A 16464-nucleotide genomic window follows, 5' to 3' on the forward strand; every position below is an offset into this window, starting at 1 on the left:
CGTGATACAAAAGGCCGACAAGATCTAAAGGCCGATGTGATCGAGAGGAAGAAGCGATTAACTGGTAACTGTCGTTCGAGCAACATCGAGACGAACTTTCGAACCGAGCAGAAGTGCACATTGCCGACGTCGTAGCCGATAAGGAAGCTCGTCGCCGACGTAGTAGCCGACAAGGAGGCCCATCGCCGACGTCGTAAGCAGCAGCAAGCTCATCGTCGATATTGTGACCTGTCGCAAGGCCCCATCGTTAAGGCCGGGACCAGTGGAAAATTCTCGCCGTTGGAAACACCGCAGAGACATATCCAACGACAGGCGCTCAGCGTTCCGCCGACGTGGGAACTGCACGAATCAGCCCAGGAGCCGGCGTTCAGGACGTCATCGCCGTCGCCGCCATTGTGATCTGTCAAGGACGACCTCGCCGCCATTGTGACCTGTGAAGGACGACTTCGCCGCATAGCAGTCGGGCAAGTTGTGTATGCAGCGCGTTAGTTTTTAAGCGTGCGTAATCCGGTAAACAGGAAAGTAGATCCTCCGCGCTTTTCTTCACGAGGTCAATTATACGAATGTCAATTAACAATTTCTCCATTATTGACAAATTAACTTTGAGCGATCGAAATTTTTATAGCGCGCGCGTAAGCGATTAATATTTAAGGTCGTTAGGAAGTACTGATTGTTCGCGAACTTCGTCACGTATAGTCATGGCTCCTCCCACCAACGAGGAATTGCAGGAGCAAGTGATGAAACTGCAAGCGATGCTTCAGCAGATGCAGGGCAAGGTGGCAGGCAATGTCGCGCGCGTGGATTCATATAGAGTTCCGAAAATTCCGCCGTTCTTAATTAAAGATCCGGTGATATGGTTCATTCAAGTCGAGGCCACTTTCGAGGCCGCTCGAATCACAGAGCAAAAGACTAAGGCGCATCACGTGATTATGTCTCTGGACGCAGAAGCTATCGCGTACTGCAGAGATCTCATCGCGGAACCCGATATTAATGAACCATATACCAAATTAAAACAGCGTATCATTGAAAATTTTTCAGCGTCAGCAGAAAGTCAACTGCGACAATTAATAAAAGGCCAAGTGCTTACATCAGGGAAACCGTCGCAGATTCTCAGTCGACTTCATAACTTAAACTCTGACAAACGATGTGACGACGCCGTAATAAAAACTGTGTTCTTTGAACATTTATCACCGCACATTAGAAGCATTCTTGCGACTACCGAAAGTACGGATCTGGATAAATTAGCCAAAATGGCGGATAAAATAGTTGAAACCGTGGGTGATTCTGCGCAGTGTGCCGCCGTATCGTCGTCAGAGTCTAAACCGTCCGACTTAGAAGCTAGGATCGACGGTCTGGCCGCTGATATTGCTACCCTCGCTGCTGAGGTCAAGCGATACAGCAGATCTCAGACGAGAGACAAGATAAATAAAAATCGTAAGCGTTCCAAAAGCAGAAACTCTCGTGTCTGCTGGCCGCATCGTACTTTTGGGAAACAAGCGCGAGTCTGTAAGGGAACTGAAAAATTCCCGTGCCCTTGGCCAAAGCCCAAGATTTTAACGGACGAAAAGGCGGGGGAATAGAATCGTCTGCCACCGAGGAGACAGGTATGGCGGGCGTCTATTCTTCTGTCCGTCTCCACATCCGAGATCGAGTCACCGGAGAGTTATTCCTTGTAGATACGGGGGCGGAAATTTCGCTGCTTCCCAGCACTTACGCGAAGAACAAAACTCCGACCAATTTCAAACTTTACGCGGCAAACAATACGTGTATAGATACATGTGGGGAGTCGTTCCGAACGCTACATTTAGGAATACGCCCGATCACATGGAATTTCTGCGTAGCATCAGTTCCGTATCCGATTATTGGGGCCGACCTGATTGCACATTATGGTCTCCTTCCGGACCTTAAAGGTCGTAGACTCATCGATTCACAAAATAATGTGTACGTGTCGGGCATTGTTAAATCGGTACCACAGCTTGCCATTAGCACAGTCAAACCCAGTATGAAATTCGCGAGTATCTTATCTGAATTTCCAGAGGTCACCGGTTTAGAACAGGTAACTCCGAATTGCAGCGATGTTCGTCATCATATCATTACCACGGGCCCGCCGGTTGCTGAGCGTCCCAGGCGGTTAAGTCCGGAAAAATTAAAAGCGGCAAAGGCTGAATTTCAACGGCTAGTCAAAGCCGGTATTTGCCGTCCGTCCAGTAGTCCATGGGCAAGTCCCATTCACATGGTACCGAAAAAAGACGGATCATGGAGGATCTGCGGCGATTACCGTCGTCTTAACGCAATTACTGTGCCGGATAAATTTCCCGTACCGCATTTGCACGATTGCTCCTCCAATTTGCGTGGGAAAGTCATTTTTTCTAAGCTAGATCTGTATCAGGCATACAATCAAATTCCAGTGGCGCCGGAAGATATTCCGAAAACGGCTGTCATTACGCCTTTCGGGTTGTTCGAATATAAATTCATGACATTCGGTCTTAGAAACGCGAGTCAAACATTTCAGCGTCAAATCTTCCGCGCTCTAGGCGATCTGGAATTTGTGTTTGCATTCATCGACGACATACTCATAGCGTCGACGTCTCTTGAAGAGCACGAAGATCATTTACGCATAGTGTTACAGCGATTAAAAAAATTTTATTTACGACTCAATGTAAATAAATGCGAGTTCGGCAAGCAGGAATTAGAATTCCTCGGATTTACGATTAACAGCGAAGGGTGTAAACCAACACTCGATAAAATTCAGGCTATTCGCGAATTTCCAAGGCCTAACACTATAGTCGAAATGCGTCGTTTTCTTGGGCTTATCAATTTCTATCGTAAATTACTACATAATGCAGCTATCGTTCAGGCACCATTGAATGAGTACCTTCGCGATTCACGCAAAAATGACAAACGGCCAATCATATGGACGCCGGTGGCTGAAGAAGCGTTCAATGAGTGCAAGGAGAGTCTGGCCAACGCGACTATACTCTCTCACCCCTCCGACGCAGCCGAGACGCGCCTCGTTTGTGACGCGTCAGATTTCGCCATCGGGGCCGCCCTCGAACAACGTTTAGACGATTTTTGGAAATCGCTCGCATTCTTTTCGCGCAAATTAAATTCGGCACAACAGAACTACAGCGCGTACGATCGGGAGCTTACGGCGATCGCCGAGGCAATCAAATATTTTCGATATTTCCTCGAGGGGCGAAATTTCAAAATTGTGACCGATCACAAGCCTCTCATCTACGCGTTTTTGCAACGTTCCGAAAAAGCGTCACCTCGGCAACAGAGGCAACTTTCGTTCATCTCGCAGTTCACTACGCGTATCGAATACCTATCGGGTAAAGATAATATTGTGGCGGATTCCCTTTCCCGCATCGAAGCCATTCGTTTACCTGTTGAGATCGAACTTAATGAACTTGCACAGAAACAAGAACAAGACGAGGAACTACGATCTATTCGCGAATCTCCTGATTTTCCGCTTTCTATGAAGCGAATTCAATGGGGGCCGACGCATACTACACTTTACTGCGAAATGACTGGCGAGGCAATCCGTCCCTATATACCGGCATCTTTACGAGATCGCGTTTTTCATTTATTCCATGATGCGGCTCATCCGGGCCCTAAAGTCACGGATCGGGTAATTCGTCAACGATATGTGTGGCCCAACATGCATCGCGATATTACAAAATGGTGTAAGAATTGTCTTGACTGTCAGCAGTCAAAAATATCCAGACACGTTCGATTACATCCTGAAAAATTTGTCGCACCCGACGGGCGTTTCGAGCACGTTCATATGGATTTAATAGGTCCCTTGCCTGAGTCGGACGGGTACAGATATTGTGTGACGATGATTGATAGATTTTCGCGTTGGCCAGTAGCAATATCTGTGAAAGATATTGAAGCCATTACAATGGCACGCGCGTTTTATGACAACTGGGTAGCAAATTTTGGAGCACCCAAAACAATAACTACTGATCAAGGTACTCAGTTTGAAGCGCAACTGTTTACGGCACTTCTTCAGCTGATCGGCTGTCAACGAATTCGTACCACGGCGTATCATCCCGCTTCGAACGGTATGATTGAGCGGTGGCATAGAAGCTTAAAAGCTGCTATTATGTGTCATGCCAATGAAGGTTGGTCACGAGTACTTTCGACCGTATTATTAGGTCTGCGTACTCATGTCCGCCTTGACACCGGCGCATCGCCTGCGGAATTTGTCTATGGAACGACACTGCGCGTCCCCGGAGAATTTATACTGCCGGACGACTTCACTCCTAGTCCGCAAATTTTCATGGAGGAATTCCGCGAGCATATGCGCAAAGTTAAGCCAATTTCAATAGAGCATAAGCACAAGAAACGCGCATTCGTATTTAAAAATTTATATTCTTGTTCCCATGTTTTTCTACGGGTGGGCGGTACCAAGAGAGCATTAGAGCGTCCTTACACCGGCCCTCACAAGATTATAAATCGTGTTTCGGATCGAGTTTTCGATATTGAAGTTAATGGTGCACAGCGCAGTGTATCAGTCGAGAATTTGAAGCCAGCGTATGGCATATGCGATGATTTGTGTAGTGCGATTCTAGAAACAGGGCAAACAGCTAATTCATCTAGCAACGAGCGATCAACTTTGAGAACGTATGCGCGCCCGAAGAGGAAGGTGACTTTCGCCTTATAATTGTAACAGATCTTCCAAAAATGTAATTAATTTTTGTCATATACTTTTAAGATATTCTATATGACACGTTGTATATATTTTATAAGGTAGATCTAAGTGCCGGATTCGTTGTCACTCGGGGGGGAGTATGTGGGGAATTCTTAATGCCTCACTAGCGCAGCGAGCGTAGTAAGCTTAAGGATTGTGTTGGTAACGAGTTGCTTAGCAGCGTAAAAAAAAATAATAAAAAAAGAAATATTATATTAAGAGATCAATAGAGGTGTTCGTCCTGTACGTTCGTATAAAATTGTACTCGTGAAATAAATATTATATTTACAGTTACAAATTAAGTCTCGATTGTAAATTTCTTTATCACATCACACGACAAGCGTGGGCTTGTCAAAAGAACTCTGACTTATCCATTGAGTCAGATTTCCCACAATCACCTAATGACAAAAAACCGCGGATATTTTTTAGATGACCCAATATTTTGAAATCGAGAATAAGTAGTACCAGAGATATCTGGTTAATAATTGCCAGAGGCATTAATCATGCGCTGGCTAATTGTAACGAAATGTCACAGTCGTACATCGTGCTTTGGCCAGTTACAACCAAATGTCAGAGGCGTTCATCGTGGGCTGACAATTTTTTATTTACTGCCAGAGGCATTAATCGAGAGCTACTTTGTTATAAATGCCTGAGGCGTTTATCGAGCTATCGAGCTCTATAGTCGATATAATTAATTTGTAAAATGCTAACAGCATTTATTAAGAGAGAAATAATTGTTTTTAAGTATTATAAATGCTGTAAGTGTAGCACTATTTAAATCCTTATGAATGATATAAGTAGTTTATATGTAATAATAATAAAATAAGCAAAGGAACTGCAACTTCAAATTCTGCGATTTTTATTTGAAAAATAATAATATTTATGTAATAAACACGATATACTCGTATATTTAAAATAACAAAATTTAATAAAATGTTTTATTAATATCTTTTTTTCCAGGAGGCACATGCTAGAAGCACTGAAGATGAAAGAGGAAGCCCTGGTTGTTGTAGAAAGTACAAGGATACCTGAAGATACTAATGACGAATCTATCAGTTGCCAGGATTCAGTGAAATTACTGTCCGGATTGATGGATCAAAGATTAGTATTCAAGGTATACAGTGCTTGAAGCAAGTAAGTACAGATTTGCACATAAATGTACAAAAATGTGAAGATGACAATACTCTTGTCATCGAAAGCACAGGCCATGTAGATACTGATCCAACAGCATGAGCCTGAAGCTAAGCATATAAGTGTACAAGAATGTAAAGATGACAATACTCTTGTTATCGAAAGCACAGGCCATGTAGATACTGATCATATCCAACAAGAGCATGAGCCTGAAGGTAATCGCATCATGGATTTTGCTTTTTTCAATAAAGAACTGCATCGAGTATTTGATAATCATTCGCAATATCACTGTCGTTTTGAAGACTGGAAACTCGTAGATACTCGTCGCATTGGATTCAAGACGCAATTTTTTTATGAATGCAAATTTTGTTTTCATAAGGCCGACTTTTGGTCACATCCCACAGGCTCTACAAATATGGATCTGAACATGGCTATCACGGCTGGAACTATTACCACTGGGATTGATTATGCGCAAATGGAAGAAATATTTGCAGCTGCAAATGTACCGTGTATGTCGGAGGAAACATATATCCAACATCGAAACATTGTACTCGAAGAATTTGAAAAAACAGCCATTGAAAATATGAAAATGGCAGGCAAACTTGAAATTCAACTCGCTGTAGAGAGAAATGAAATAATCAACAACTATCCGTACATAACCGTTGTAGCGGATGGTAGTTGGGCAAAGAGGTCATATGGCAAAGATAGTGCCTATGATTCACTTTCCGGAGCTGGAGCTATTGTTGGTTACCGCACGAAGAAAGTTCTCTTTATTGGCATTCAACAAGTATTGTACGGTATGCCATATGGCGGAACGAGAAGGTCTCGAAGCAAAAAATCATAAATGCTTTAAAAATTTCGACCGTAATGTTAGTTCTGCACGCATGGAAAGTGATGCTATTGCTGAAGGATTCACACGTAGCATTGCAATGCATGGAGTGATTTTTAGAACACTCATTGCTGATGGCGATAGCAATGTGTATCAATCTATCAAAAATTGCAATCCGTATCGAGAGCAAATGATAACAGTGCGAAAAGTAGAATGCACTAATCACTTGCTTCGAAACTTATGTAAAAATAGTCGCAGAGGCAACAGAACCAAAGTTGCGTAGAAATCGTGACTTTATAAAATCACGAAATATTGTGAAAAACAATATATCAAAAATTAAAAATGAAATTGTACAATTAAGTGAATGCAGAAGAAAAGAGGAGCAACCTCAGCATCATTTAGCTAAGGAATTACGAGAAGATATAATAAATGTTCCTAGCCATATTTTTGGAGAGCACAAACAGTGTAAGGAACGTGGCTGTACATGCGAGAACATCGCTGATACAAATTATGTTCCGAATCTAAAATTGTATGGTCTTTATCCCAAAATACAGGATGCAATCACATACCTAAGTGCTTATGCTGACAGTTTGTTGCTCAATGTGACTAACAATTTAGCAGAATCGTTTCACTCGATAGTCTACGCAGAAGTTGGTGGAAAGCGCGTGTTTTATGGTGCACGTGGTTCTTACAATACTAGAATTGCAGCAGCTGTTGTTCAACATAACACACAACAAGCTCTCACAGAATTACATAAAAACGTATGTGACAATGCTCCTTCTATTATCGAGAATCTGGAAAAGCGACGACAAATCAAAATAGCTCGAACCAGAGAATGTCGCAAAGTAGATGGAAAACAAAAGAAATTTAAAAAAAACATAGAAACAGATGGTTATTATGGACCTCAATCGCAAAAACCAGATGTATCTTCTGAAATATTTGAAGAAAGAAAACAAAGACATATGGAAGAATTGTTCGAAAATGCCAGAAACTGGAAAGAAAATGAACGCAAAACCAGAGAGCAAAGTGATAGTGAATTATGGTTGTCATTGAGAAAAATAATGTTGACAGCATCAAATTTCGGAACAGTATGTCGTATGAGACCAACAACGTCTTGTACAGCAACCGTTAAAAATATCTTGTTTCCTCCATTCATCGATACAGCAGCCATGAAATATGGTCGCGATATGGAGGAAATGGCAAAACAAAAATTATCTGAAATATTAAAGAAAGATATAAAACCATGCGGATTGTTTATTGATTCTAACAATCAGTGGTTGGGTGCTTCTCCTGATGGGCTTCTCGAGGAGAATGGTCTCGTGGAGATCAAATGTCCTCTTTCTGCTGAACATTTAACAGCGGAGGAAGCTATTCACACGTTGCCTCGATTGAAAGGTATATTTAATAAAAAAGATCCAAATGAAATGAACCGAAATCATCGGTTCTTCTATCAAGTACAGGGTCAATTAAATATAACACAGCGCGATTATAGCATTTTCGCTGTATGGACACCAAAAAGCATGAAAATAGTGCGTGTTTATAGAGACAATGACTTTTGGCAAAATAAAATGTTGCCTTTTTTAACACGTTTTTATTTTGATGCATACTTCCTGAAATTTTGGACAGTCGGTATATTAGACATATGCCTATCAGAGAACCAAAGTAATAATATAAGCGAAAGAGAAGTTGTCCAAAAGTGTAAATACTTGTATTACAAAGCGACAACATATAACAATAGAATCAGTTGATGAAGAAGAAAAAACAAAAAATAAAAACGATTGAAATGTAATAATATTTCAACCGAAAAAAGTATTACTATTTCTACTGCTGTGATAGAGCCAGATGACTGTATTATTGTTAGTCATATAACTAATTATATTCCGACAGCAGATGAAATGGCAAGTCGTAGAAGAATTCTAGACGAGCGTCAGATACCTCTTTCTTCTGTGAAAGAAAATGTCTTGTCTAAATATAGTAAATTAAATGATGATTCACTGGATATTTTCTTACGCATTTTGACAAAAACATCTTGTTTCGAAACACAAAGCGTACATTATATAGAATATCCAGAATTAATTATAGCCAGTGATCGCAAAAGTATCCAAATACTTGGAGGAAATTGTACTGATCACTGGCACTGCATCTTTTTTGACGAAACAAAACTGTATGTATATGATAGCATATCTGGCTGTACATACGATAAAATGGCGTCGAAAGAAAGACAATACATTAAAGCTCGTTTTCCACAAGTAATATCTACCAACATACAGTTTGAAAAAGTTCAAACGCAATCAGATGGTACGTCTTGTGAAATATATGCTGCGGCTTTTGCAACGGATATAGCCTTGGATAAAAATCCTTGCAAAGAGAAATATTCCAAAAACGTTGAATTAATGAGACATCACTTTGTTTCTATCATAGCAAGTAATACACTCTTGCCTTTTCCCAGAGAATAAATATTCTTTGAATGTTATATTATTTCAAAGAATATTGTTATACTTTTATACGTAAATGTAATCATACATTGTGATATGATAGAACGGTTAGAAGAAAATATATAACTTTGACATAAATATTTTTAATATGTGTGTCATAGACGGGAAGATTTGCCTATGTTATGCACAACAACGGAGAAACGAGAGAAAACGTTTGGTTGCGTTTCACGGGAATGGGCGATGGAGGGGCCCATTCTATTGTATTGGGTCACCTAAAAAGTATCCGCGGTACTTTGTCACTAGATATATGACCATTAACACACACGCGGATACTTTTTTGTCTAGTGACAAAAAACCGCGGATACTTTTTAGATGACAATATATTATCAAAATTAATAACAATATATAATTTAATTTAATCCAATTTCTTTTATATAATTTTAAATGTCTTGTTTTTATATTTACTAGAAATTGTTTAATATCCAATTTCTTCACTTCCAGATAAATTGTGGACAACTTTATCTAGGAGATATCTCCATTGTATATCATTGATGTCTCCATTGTTTATGTATCTTTTTTCCTAAGGCGAAAACGTAAAACATGAAAATTTTTTGTATGTATGTGTGTTATGTGTATGCACCATTTTACGTGATGCTGTGCGCGTAGAAAACAACGGCGAGTCAATCAGCTGTAACTAGTATGACCAGCGTTCACAGTATCATTGCCGCGCAACAGTATTGTCAATTCAGTGTAATAATGTTCTACACACACCCATCTATATATATATATATATATATATATATATATATAAAAATATACACACATATATATATATATATTATATATATATATATTATATATATATATATACATATATATAATATATATATATATAATATATATATATATATATGTGTGTATATTTTTTTCATATAGTGTTTTGTGTTTACAAAATGGAAAAAATATAGTAGCAGAAAATTGTCTGCTACTATATTTGATAAGAGAAGGTTACTTGGGTGCTTTGTAACAAGTGACTCAGTAATTATTTCACCCTTGTACATTGGCGAACAACAAAACTGATGTACCGTGTTCTACCGTGTCACACTGTGACTCTTGTTGGAAGGCATCTCATAAAACCAGAATAGGAAAGGTTAGTATTTATGTCATTCGTGAAATTATCACTTTTATTTATCATACAAGTGATGTGGTAATAATAAATGTTATATATATAACATAAATATTGTTATACATAACAATAAATTGTGCTTTGCTCAATTATTATCCAATGTCAGAGGCGTTCATCGTGGGCTGACTATATTTAATTTACTGCCAGAGGCGTTTAATCGTGGGCTGGCGAGCTATGACAAAATGTCACAGCCGTAAATCGCGCTTTTGTTAGTTATAGATAAATGTCAGAGGCGTTCGTCGTGGGCTGACTATTTTTAATTTATTGGCAGAAGCATTTCGATTATTAAATTTGGTGAAATATAATTACGGAACCAATTTATAGAATTTTGCGTCTGCAATTAAAGAAATGCAAATATCATTGCAGATGCATTGTCATGATGGAATCAAAAGCTAATTGCTTGACATAACCGAAACAAAGAAACTAATGAAGAAAAAAAACTGAATATCAGTAAACAGCTTCTTTGAAACCTTACAATTTTTGTCTGAAGCGTTTTTTCTAAAAACGTTCTGTAATAGCCTTAGCACAAGGATGGTCGTAATTGAATCGTAGAATGTGAATCATAGGGCAACGCATTATATTTTGGCGTACTATGCCGATACAAGTTCACATTCCTTTACGATTTAGTTATAGTCACCTTTATATTCAGCTCCTAAATCCGGGTCTTTTTGGACACCCTATATAATATATATGTTATACATATATGTATATATATATATATATATATATATATATATATATATACAACATACATTACACAGTCAATAGTCACATGCATAATTTTTGTACGATGCTGTACGTTTATGAAATGTATGTAAGTATATCATATTCAAAGTGTTTTAGCAAATATATACACTTACAGATCAATGTACGTTGACTAACAGCAAGTTGCAATAAGTATATTTTTACTAAATGAACTCTGACTGTGGCTTAGATATGTATATTTTCGGATGCAACCATGTATTTGAAATACATGTATACACGTAATGTAATAGCACTTTTTCCTTTATTCCCAATGTCATTTTAACTTAGGATGTAACATGTATTGTCAGTACGTAAATACATTGCACATATATATGTAGCTATTCCATCTCTTTTTATTATGTTTAATGGACCTTTTACAATTATAAGCTATAAATCAGCCATAAATAAGAAGTCAAACGCTAAAAATTGGCTGTGATTGATCAATTTTTAGCTTTTGACTTCTGATTTGTAACTAATGTGTTATTGTAGAAGGCCTATAATAAAAAGATATAGAAGTTACTCATACTTAGCTTTTCATGCAGATATAATATAGACACAGTCTATTAGTGAATATTAGAATTATATTTTATGTGCATTATGATGTGTACACACATTATAAAATATATTTCTAATTCATATTCACATACGTGTGTAGCTACTTCATTTCTTTTTGTTACGTATAACAAAAAGGTGTACTGATGTCCTCTTTTTTCTACGTTTAATAAAAAGAGATATGTTTTTTTATTAGTGATATATACTTTTATATTTTCAATATCAGAATATACAATGAACATAAATCAAAGCTAACGATAGTCAAACGCAGATGATCAGACGTAACATCTTAAAAAAAATAATCAAATTACGAATCCTCTGATAAATCCTCATTTTATGTGTATATATATATATATATGTATATATACACGCATTATATATATATATATTTTATATATGTATACAATTTTAATATTGCACATTTAAACACAGAGAATGCATAAACAGCTTAGCATTGATAACTTCTATCTGCAACGTATATTCATACATATATGCAATATTGTACAATATTGCCTATGTGTGTATTATATTTAAGTACATCACTAATATTTTAATATGATTAACTTCTACATATTTTTATTAAACATAGCAAAAAATGGTATAGCTATGTATATTATATGTGTAATATATCTATATATAGCTAATACATATCACATCCTGACCTAAAATGACATTGTACGACAGGAAAAATGCTATTATATAGGCCCATGTGTCAATGTACACTGTCAATACTGAAAATCTATAGTTACGTATTTTCAGTACTCGCAGTGAATATCGAAATACATACAGTTGTAGTATCACTTTTTCCTATGATCAATATCATTTAGGATTTAGTCAAGATGTAACATATATTATTGTCAATATATAGAACGTGTTTCATATATATATATATATATATAAATGAATACGACATTGCACATACATAATGTAACTCTTTTTACTCTGTCCAATGAAAAGAGATAGATACTTATAGTATTATACTTATACATTACTAATATGTCGACTATATATCTAATATAGAAAATTGTATGTACATTATATTATGATAATTCTAACATTGTTGTAACATATAACAAAACATTATTAGTGAATATAAATTATAATTATATTTTATATGTATTATAATGTACATATACACAATAATGTACCCAAATTTTAATTTTAATATTGCATATATCATTAATTCACTAACATGTCTTCACTAATATGTCAATAATAGTATAATATTTTTTGTGTTATTGTGTATATATACACATATATTACAATACACATAAAATGTAATCATAATTCGTATTCATGAATGTCTTTTTATATACAACGTTAGAATTACATTTTATATATCATTATACACATTATAATATAAAATTCTAATATTGCAAAAAATGAACATAGAGAATATCTGCATGAATATCCATATATATATATACAGGGTGGGCCATCTATTGGTACGTTTTTAAAAATGCGATCAAATGAGCATACATTGATATTTTTTATTAATTTTTTTTTTGTTGTGAAGCTAAAAGTATCCGCGTCAAGAATGAAAAACGATTTCGTTCATGTGGCTCCCTCTACTGGCCTTACAGTATGCCATTCGGTCACCCCAATTATTAATGACATTTTGGACTACCTCGGCGCCAATTTCACTCAAAACAGTCGTAATATAATGTCATCCACTAACATCCCTTTCTCACGAACTTTCCTCACCAATTTGCGTATAGCTCCTTCGGTGGGTGCTCTATCACGACCCATATTTCTTTTCAAAATTCGTACAGTTTCGGCGACACAGCACTGACTTTGAAAATAAGTTTTTAAAATTTCAAAACGCTCTTCAAGAGAAAACATGTTGTTTCGTGCCGCGGACGGTATGACTAATAAACTGTCAAAATTTCGGGTCTGTAGCTCGTTCGGTGTTGCCATACGACGAAATTCAAAAACGTACCAATAGATGGCCCACCCTGTATAATAATATTCATTTATGATAATATATTATCGTAACCTAAAATGGCATTGGATTAAGAAAAAAGTGCTATTACGGCTTCGTATCGATATATCTATTAATTAAAAATCTGTATTTTATGTATATTACAGACTTTTAGTACTAGTGATATATACTAGAACACCGCCTACATTGCATGTGTATATAATACAACTAAACATGTATATAATGCAATTAAATTTCTAAGGTCCGATTCTACAAATATAAGATTAACTTCAATTATGTTTATTTTTTTTTCAATTCTAAAATTGGAAAATTTTCCAAAATAAATCTTACATTGTGGAACCAATCCTAATACACGTTCCCTGTTAAGATGGTAATGTAGGAAACGGAATAGAAATATCGATAATTAATCGATCGAATTTCCTGCATGATCATATTAACTTCAGAGGGCCTAAGCAGCTTATACATTGGAAATGAAAACCTGTAATATCAACTTCGGCCTTCGCTCCAGCATCCCCTTAAATTCTAAACAAAATTGTAAGGTTCGTAACATATTCTCATAAGATTTATAACAATTTTGAAGTATTTATACGATATTTTTACAGACAGCTTTTTACTAGCCAAGATTTACAAGAAATCGAAAATATTTACGAATAATTTTACGTCTTACGATACATACGCTTAAAATTAGAGAATACTGGTTATAAGTTCTTACGAGTTTTATGAGAAAAAGTTACAAGTCTTACGATTCTGCTTAGAATTGACTTATTAATTTCTTCTAAAATAAAAATAAGAATAAAAATTAAAAATAATTTTATTCCAATCCATTCTTTTATAATAAAATTATTGTATAAGATCGAATCTTTAAAAAAGTAAATTTTTAAAAAATTGTTGCATTTAAATACATTGAATTGTTAGAAAATATATATTTAATAACTATATTTAATATATATTGGGTCATTTAAAAAGTATCCGCGGTTTTTTGTCACTAGATAGTGTTGACCATCAACACCATCTAATGACAAAAAACCACGGATACTTTTTAGATGACCCAATATATAAAATATATTTAAATTGTTAGAAAATCTCGCGTCTGAATCGTCATGTATAATGAGATAAGAAATAACTTTCTAAATCACGTATCACGTATCAGAATCGTGACATATTTTTCAAAGAAAAGATAAATTTTTTGGAATAGATGATAAAAATAACTGTGCAGTAATAGTAAGTTCATATTAGGGATGTTTATCGTTATTCGATAATATTCGATATTTTTTGCTATTTGATATAAAAATATCGAATAAAAAATTATAAATAAAATATTGACTGGATATTTTTTTACTATTCATATTCACTCTCCATTTTTAGGAATTTTGGATGCATTCGGTATATCGGTAGTCGGTATAGCATACCGCGATGACATACCGCGAGATTCAGGCATCCTTAGGCATTAAAATAAAAGCAATACATACGATTTTGATGATCACTTGAGCGTACGGAAACTTTGCAGTCGTTGGATCCCATACAATTTGATCGAAGCTCAAAAACAGGTTCATATTAAATGGAGCAAAGAAATACTCAAGAAATTCAACCGAGGTCGGTCAAATTTGGTCTACAACATCGTTGGGGACGAAACATGGATCTATTCGTATGAGTCCGAAAGGGGCTCATCCATAAATAACAATCCACTATTTCAAAATGAACCGAAACCAACAAAAGTTATTCGTTCACGCAGTGCCAAGTAAATGATTGCTTGTTATACCGGACATGTGGCAACCGTGGCTTTAGAGGATCGAAGAACTGTAAATACTGATTGGTATACAATAATTTGTTTACCAAAAGTCATAAATGAATTGTGTAGAACGAACCGAAATCGTCGCATCATCTTTCATCATGACAACGCCAGCTGTCACATAACATGTCAAACCGTTGATTTTTTATCCAGTAAAAATGTCGAATTGATGACTCATTGTCCATATTCACCTGATTTATCATGTAATGACTTCTTTTTGTTCCCAAATATTAAAAAGAAGATGCGTGGTGAGCGATTTGAATCGCCTGAAGCAGCTGTTAAAACATTTCGTATACTGATTTCTGAGGTTACAGCCTCAGAGTGGAAAAAATGCTTCGAAAATTGATTCGAGCATATGCAAAAATGTATCGATCTTAAAAGCGAATACTTCGAAAAACAATAAAGTCATTTACCGAATTTTACATGTTTTTTTCATATTGTTTGCAGAAACTTTTCCAGCAGCCTACGTATTATAAGTGCAACAGGAGATGAAAAGTAAAATAAAGCAAGACTCTTTGCCATTAGTAGAAAAAAATCCATCTAATCCAAATCAAGAGATTTTAAACAATTCAAATTCCATATAGATAAAACATATACGGAAATTAAAAAACAAGTCAAATGCGGATGAATTATCTAATGATCAAACTCCTGAATTAAAATTATATTTTAAATCCACAATAATTCCATTGTCGCAAGACCCTATCAAATATTTGCAAAACATTTTCTCCTGCATTGATGGAAGTTACTTTAAAATATTGTGTAACAATGATGAGTTCTTCTGTAGCGTCTGAGAGAGTTGTTTCAGCCATCAACAATGTAATTAGTTACTGACAGGAGAAGTAGATTAACCAGTCGTAATATCGATGAAGTTATTTTCCTTACATATTTTATAAAAGATATGTTTAAATAATATTCAAAGATTTATTATTATTTATATGTTTATACATATACAATATATGTTATTTAGTTTTAATGTTTCAAAGATTCAAAGTTTATGTTCATATTTAAAAAATGTAATTTAAAAATATAATTTATAAAAAAAATGTTGAATGTATAATTTAGTATAAAAATAAATTTTTATGATTAATAAAAATGTTTTTATTATTACAAAAATAATTATTAAGTATATTTTCCACCAATTACATTTCTTAACTTTTTTT

At 35.7% G+C, this 16464-nt stretch overlaps 2 protein-coding genes and 1 long non-coding RNA gene across 3 annotated transcripts; all 3 read left to right on the top strand.

Moving 5' to 3' along the window:
- The first annotated feature begins 698 nt into the window (after positions 1 to 698).
- On the top strand, positions 699 to 1580 carry LOC105150867 (uncharacterized). Its single transcript, XM_011064221.2, has one exon. The coding sequence runs from the start codon at positions 699 to 701 to the stop codon at positions 1578 to 1580; it is 882 nt and encodes a 293-aa protein (XP_011062523.2).
- A 6785-nt stretch (positions 1581 to 8365) lies between these two features.
- LOC147908776 (uncharacterized) lies at positions 8366 to 9112 on the top strand (the record flags this gene model as incomplete). The annotated part of the gene is given in 1 exon segment (XM_087408753.1): positions 8366 to 9112. A coding segment is annotated over 1 exon segment (747 nt), but the record flags the coding sequence as incomplete, so codon positions are not given.
- A 640-nt stretch (positions 9113 to 9752) lies between these two features.
- LOC147908777 (uncharacterized) lies at positions 9753 to 16397 on the top strand. Its single transcript, XR_015545943.1, has 3 exons — positions 9753 to 9841; positions 10028 to 10241; positions 14881 to 16397. It is a non-coding gene; the product is annotated as an uncharacterized LOC147908777 (long non-coding RNA).
- The last annotated feature ends 67 nt before the right edge of the window (positions 16398 to 16464 follow it).

Source organism: Acromyrmex echinatior, chromosome 8 (assembly GCF_024713525.1).
Source record: "Acromyrmex echinatior isolate Ae372 chromosome 8, ASM2471352v2, whole genome shotgun sequence".
In the NCBI taxonomy this organism is placed as follows: domain Eukaryota; kingdom Metazoa; phylum Arthropoda; class Insecta; order Hymenoptera; family Formicidae; genus Acromyrmex; species Acromyrmex echinatior.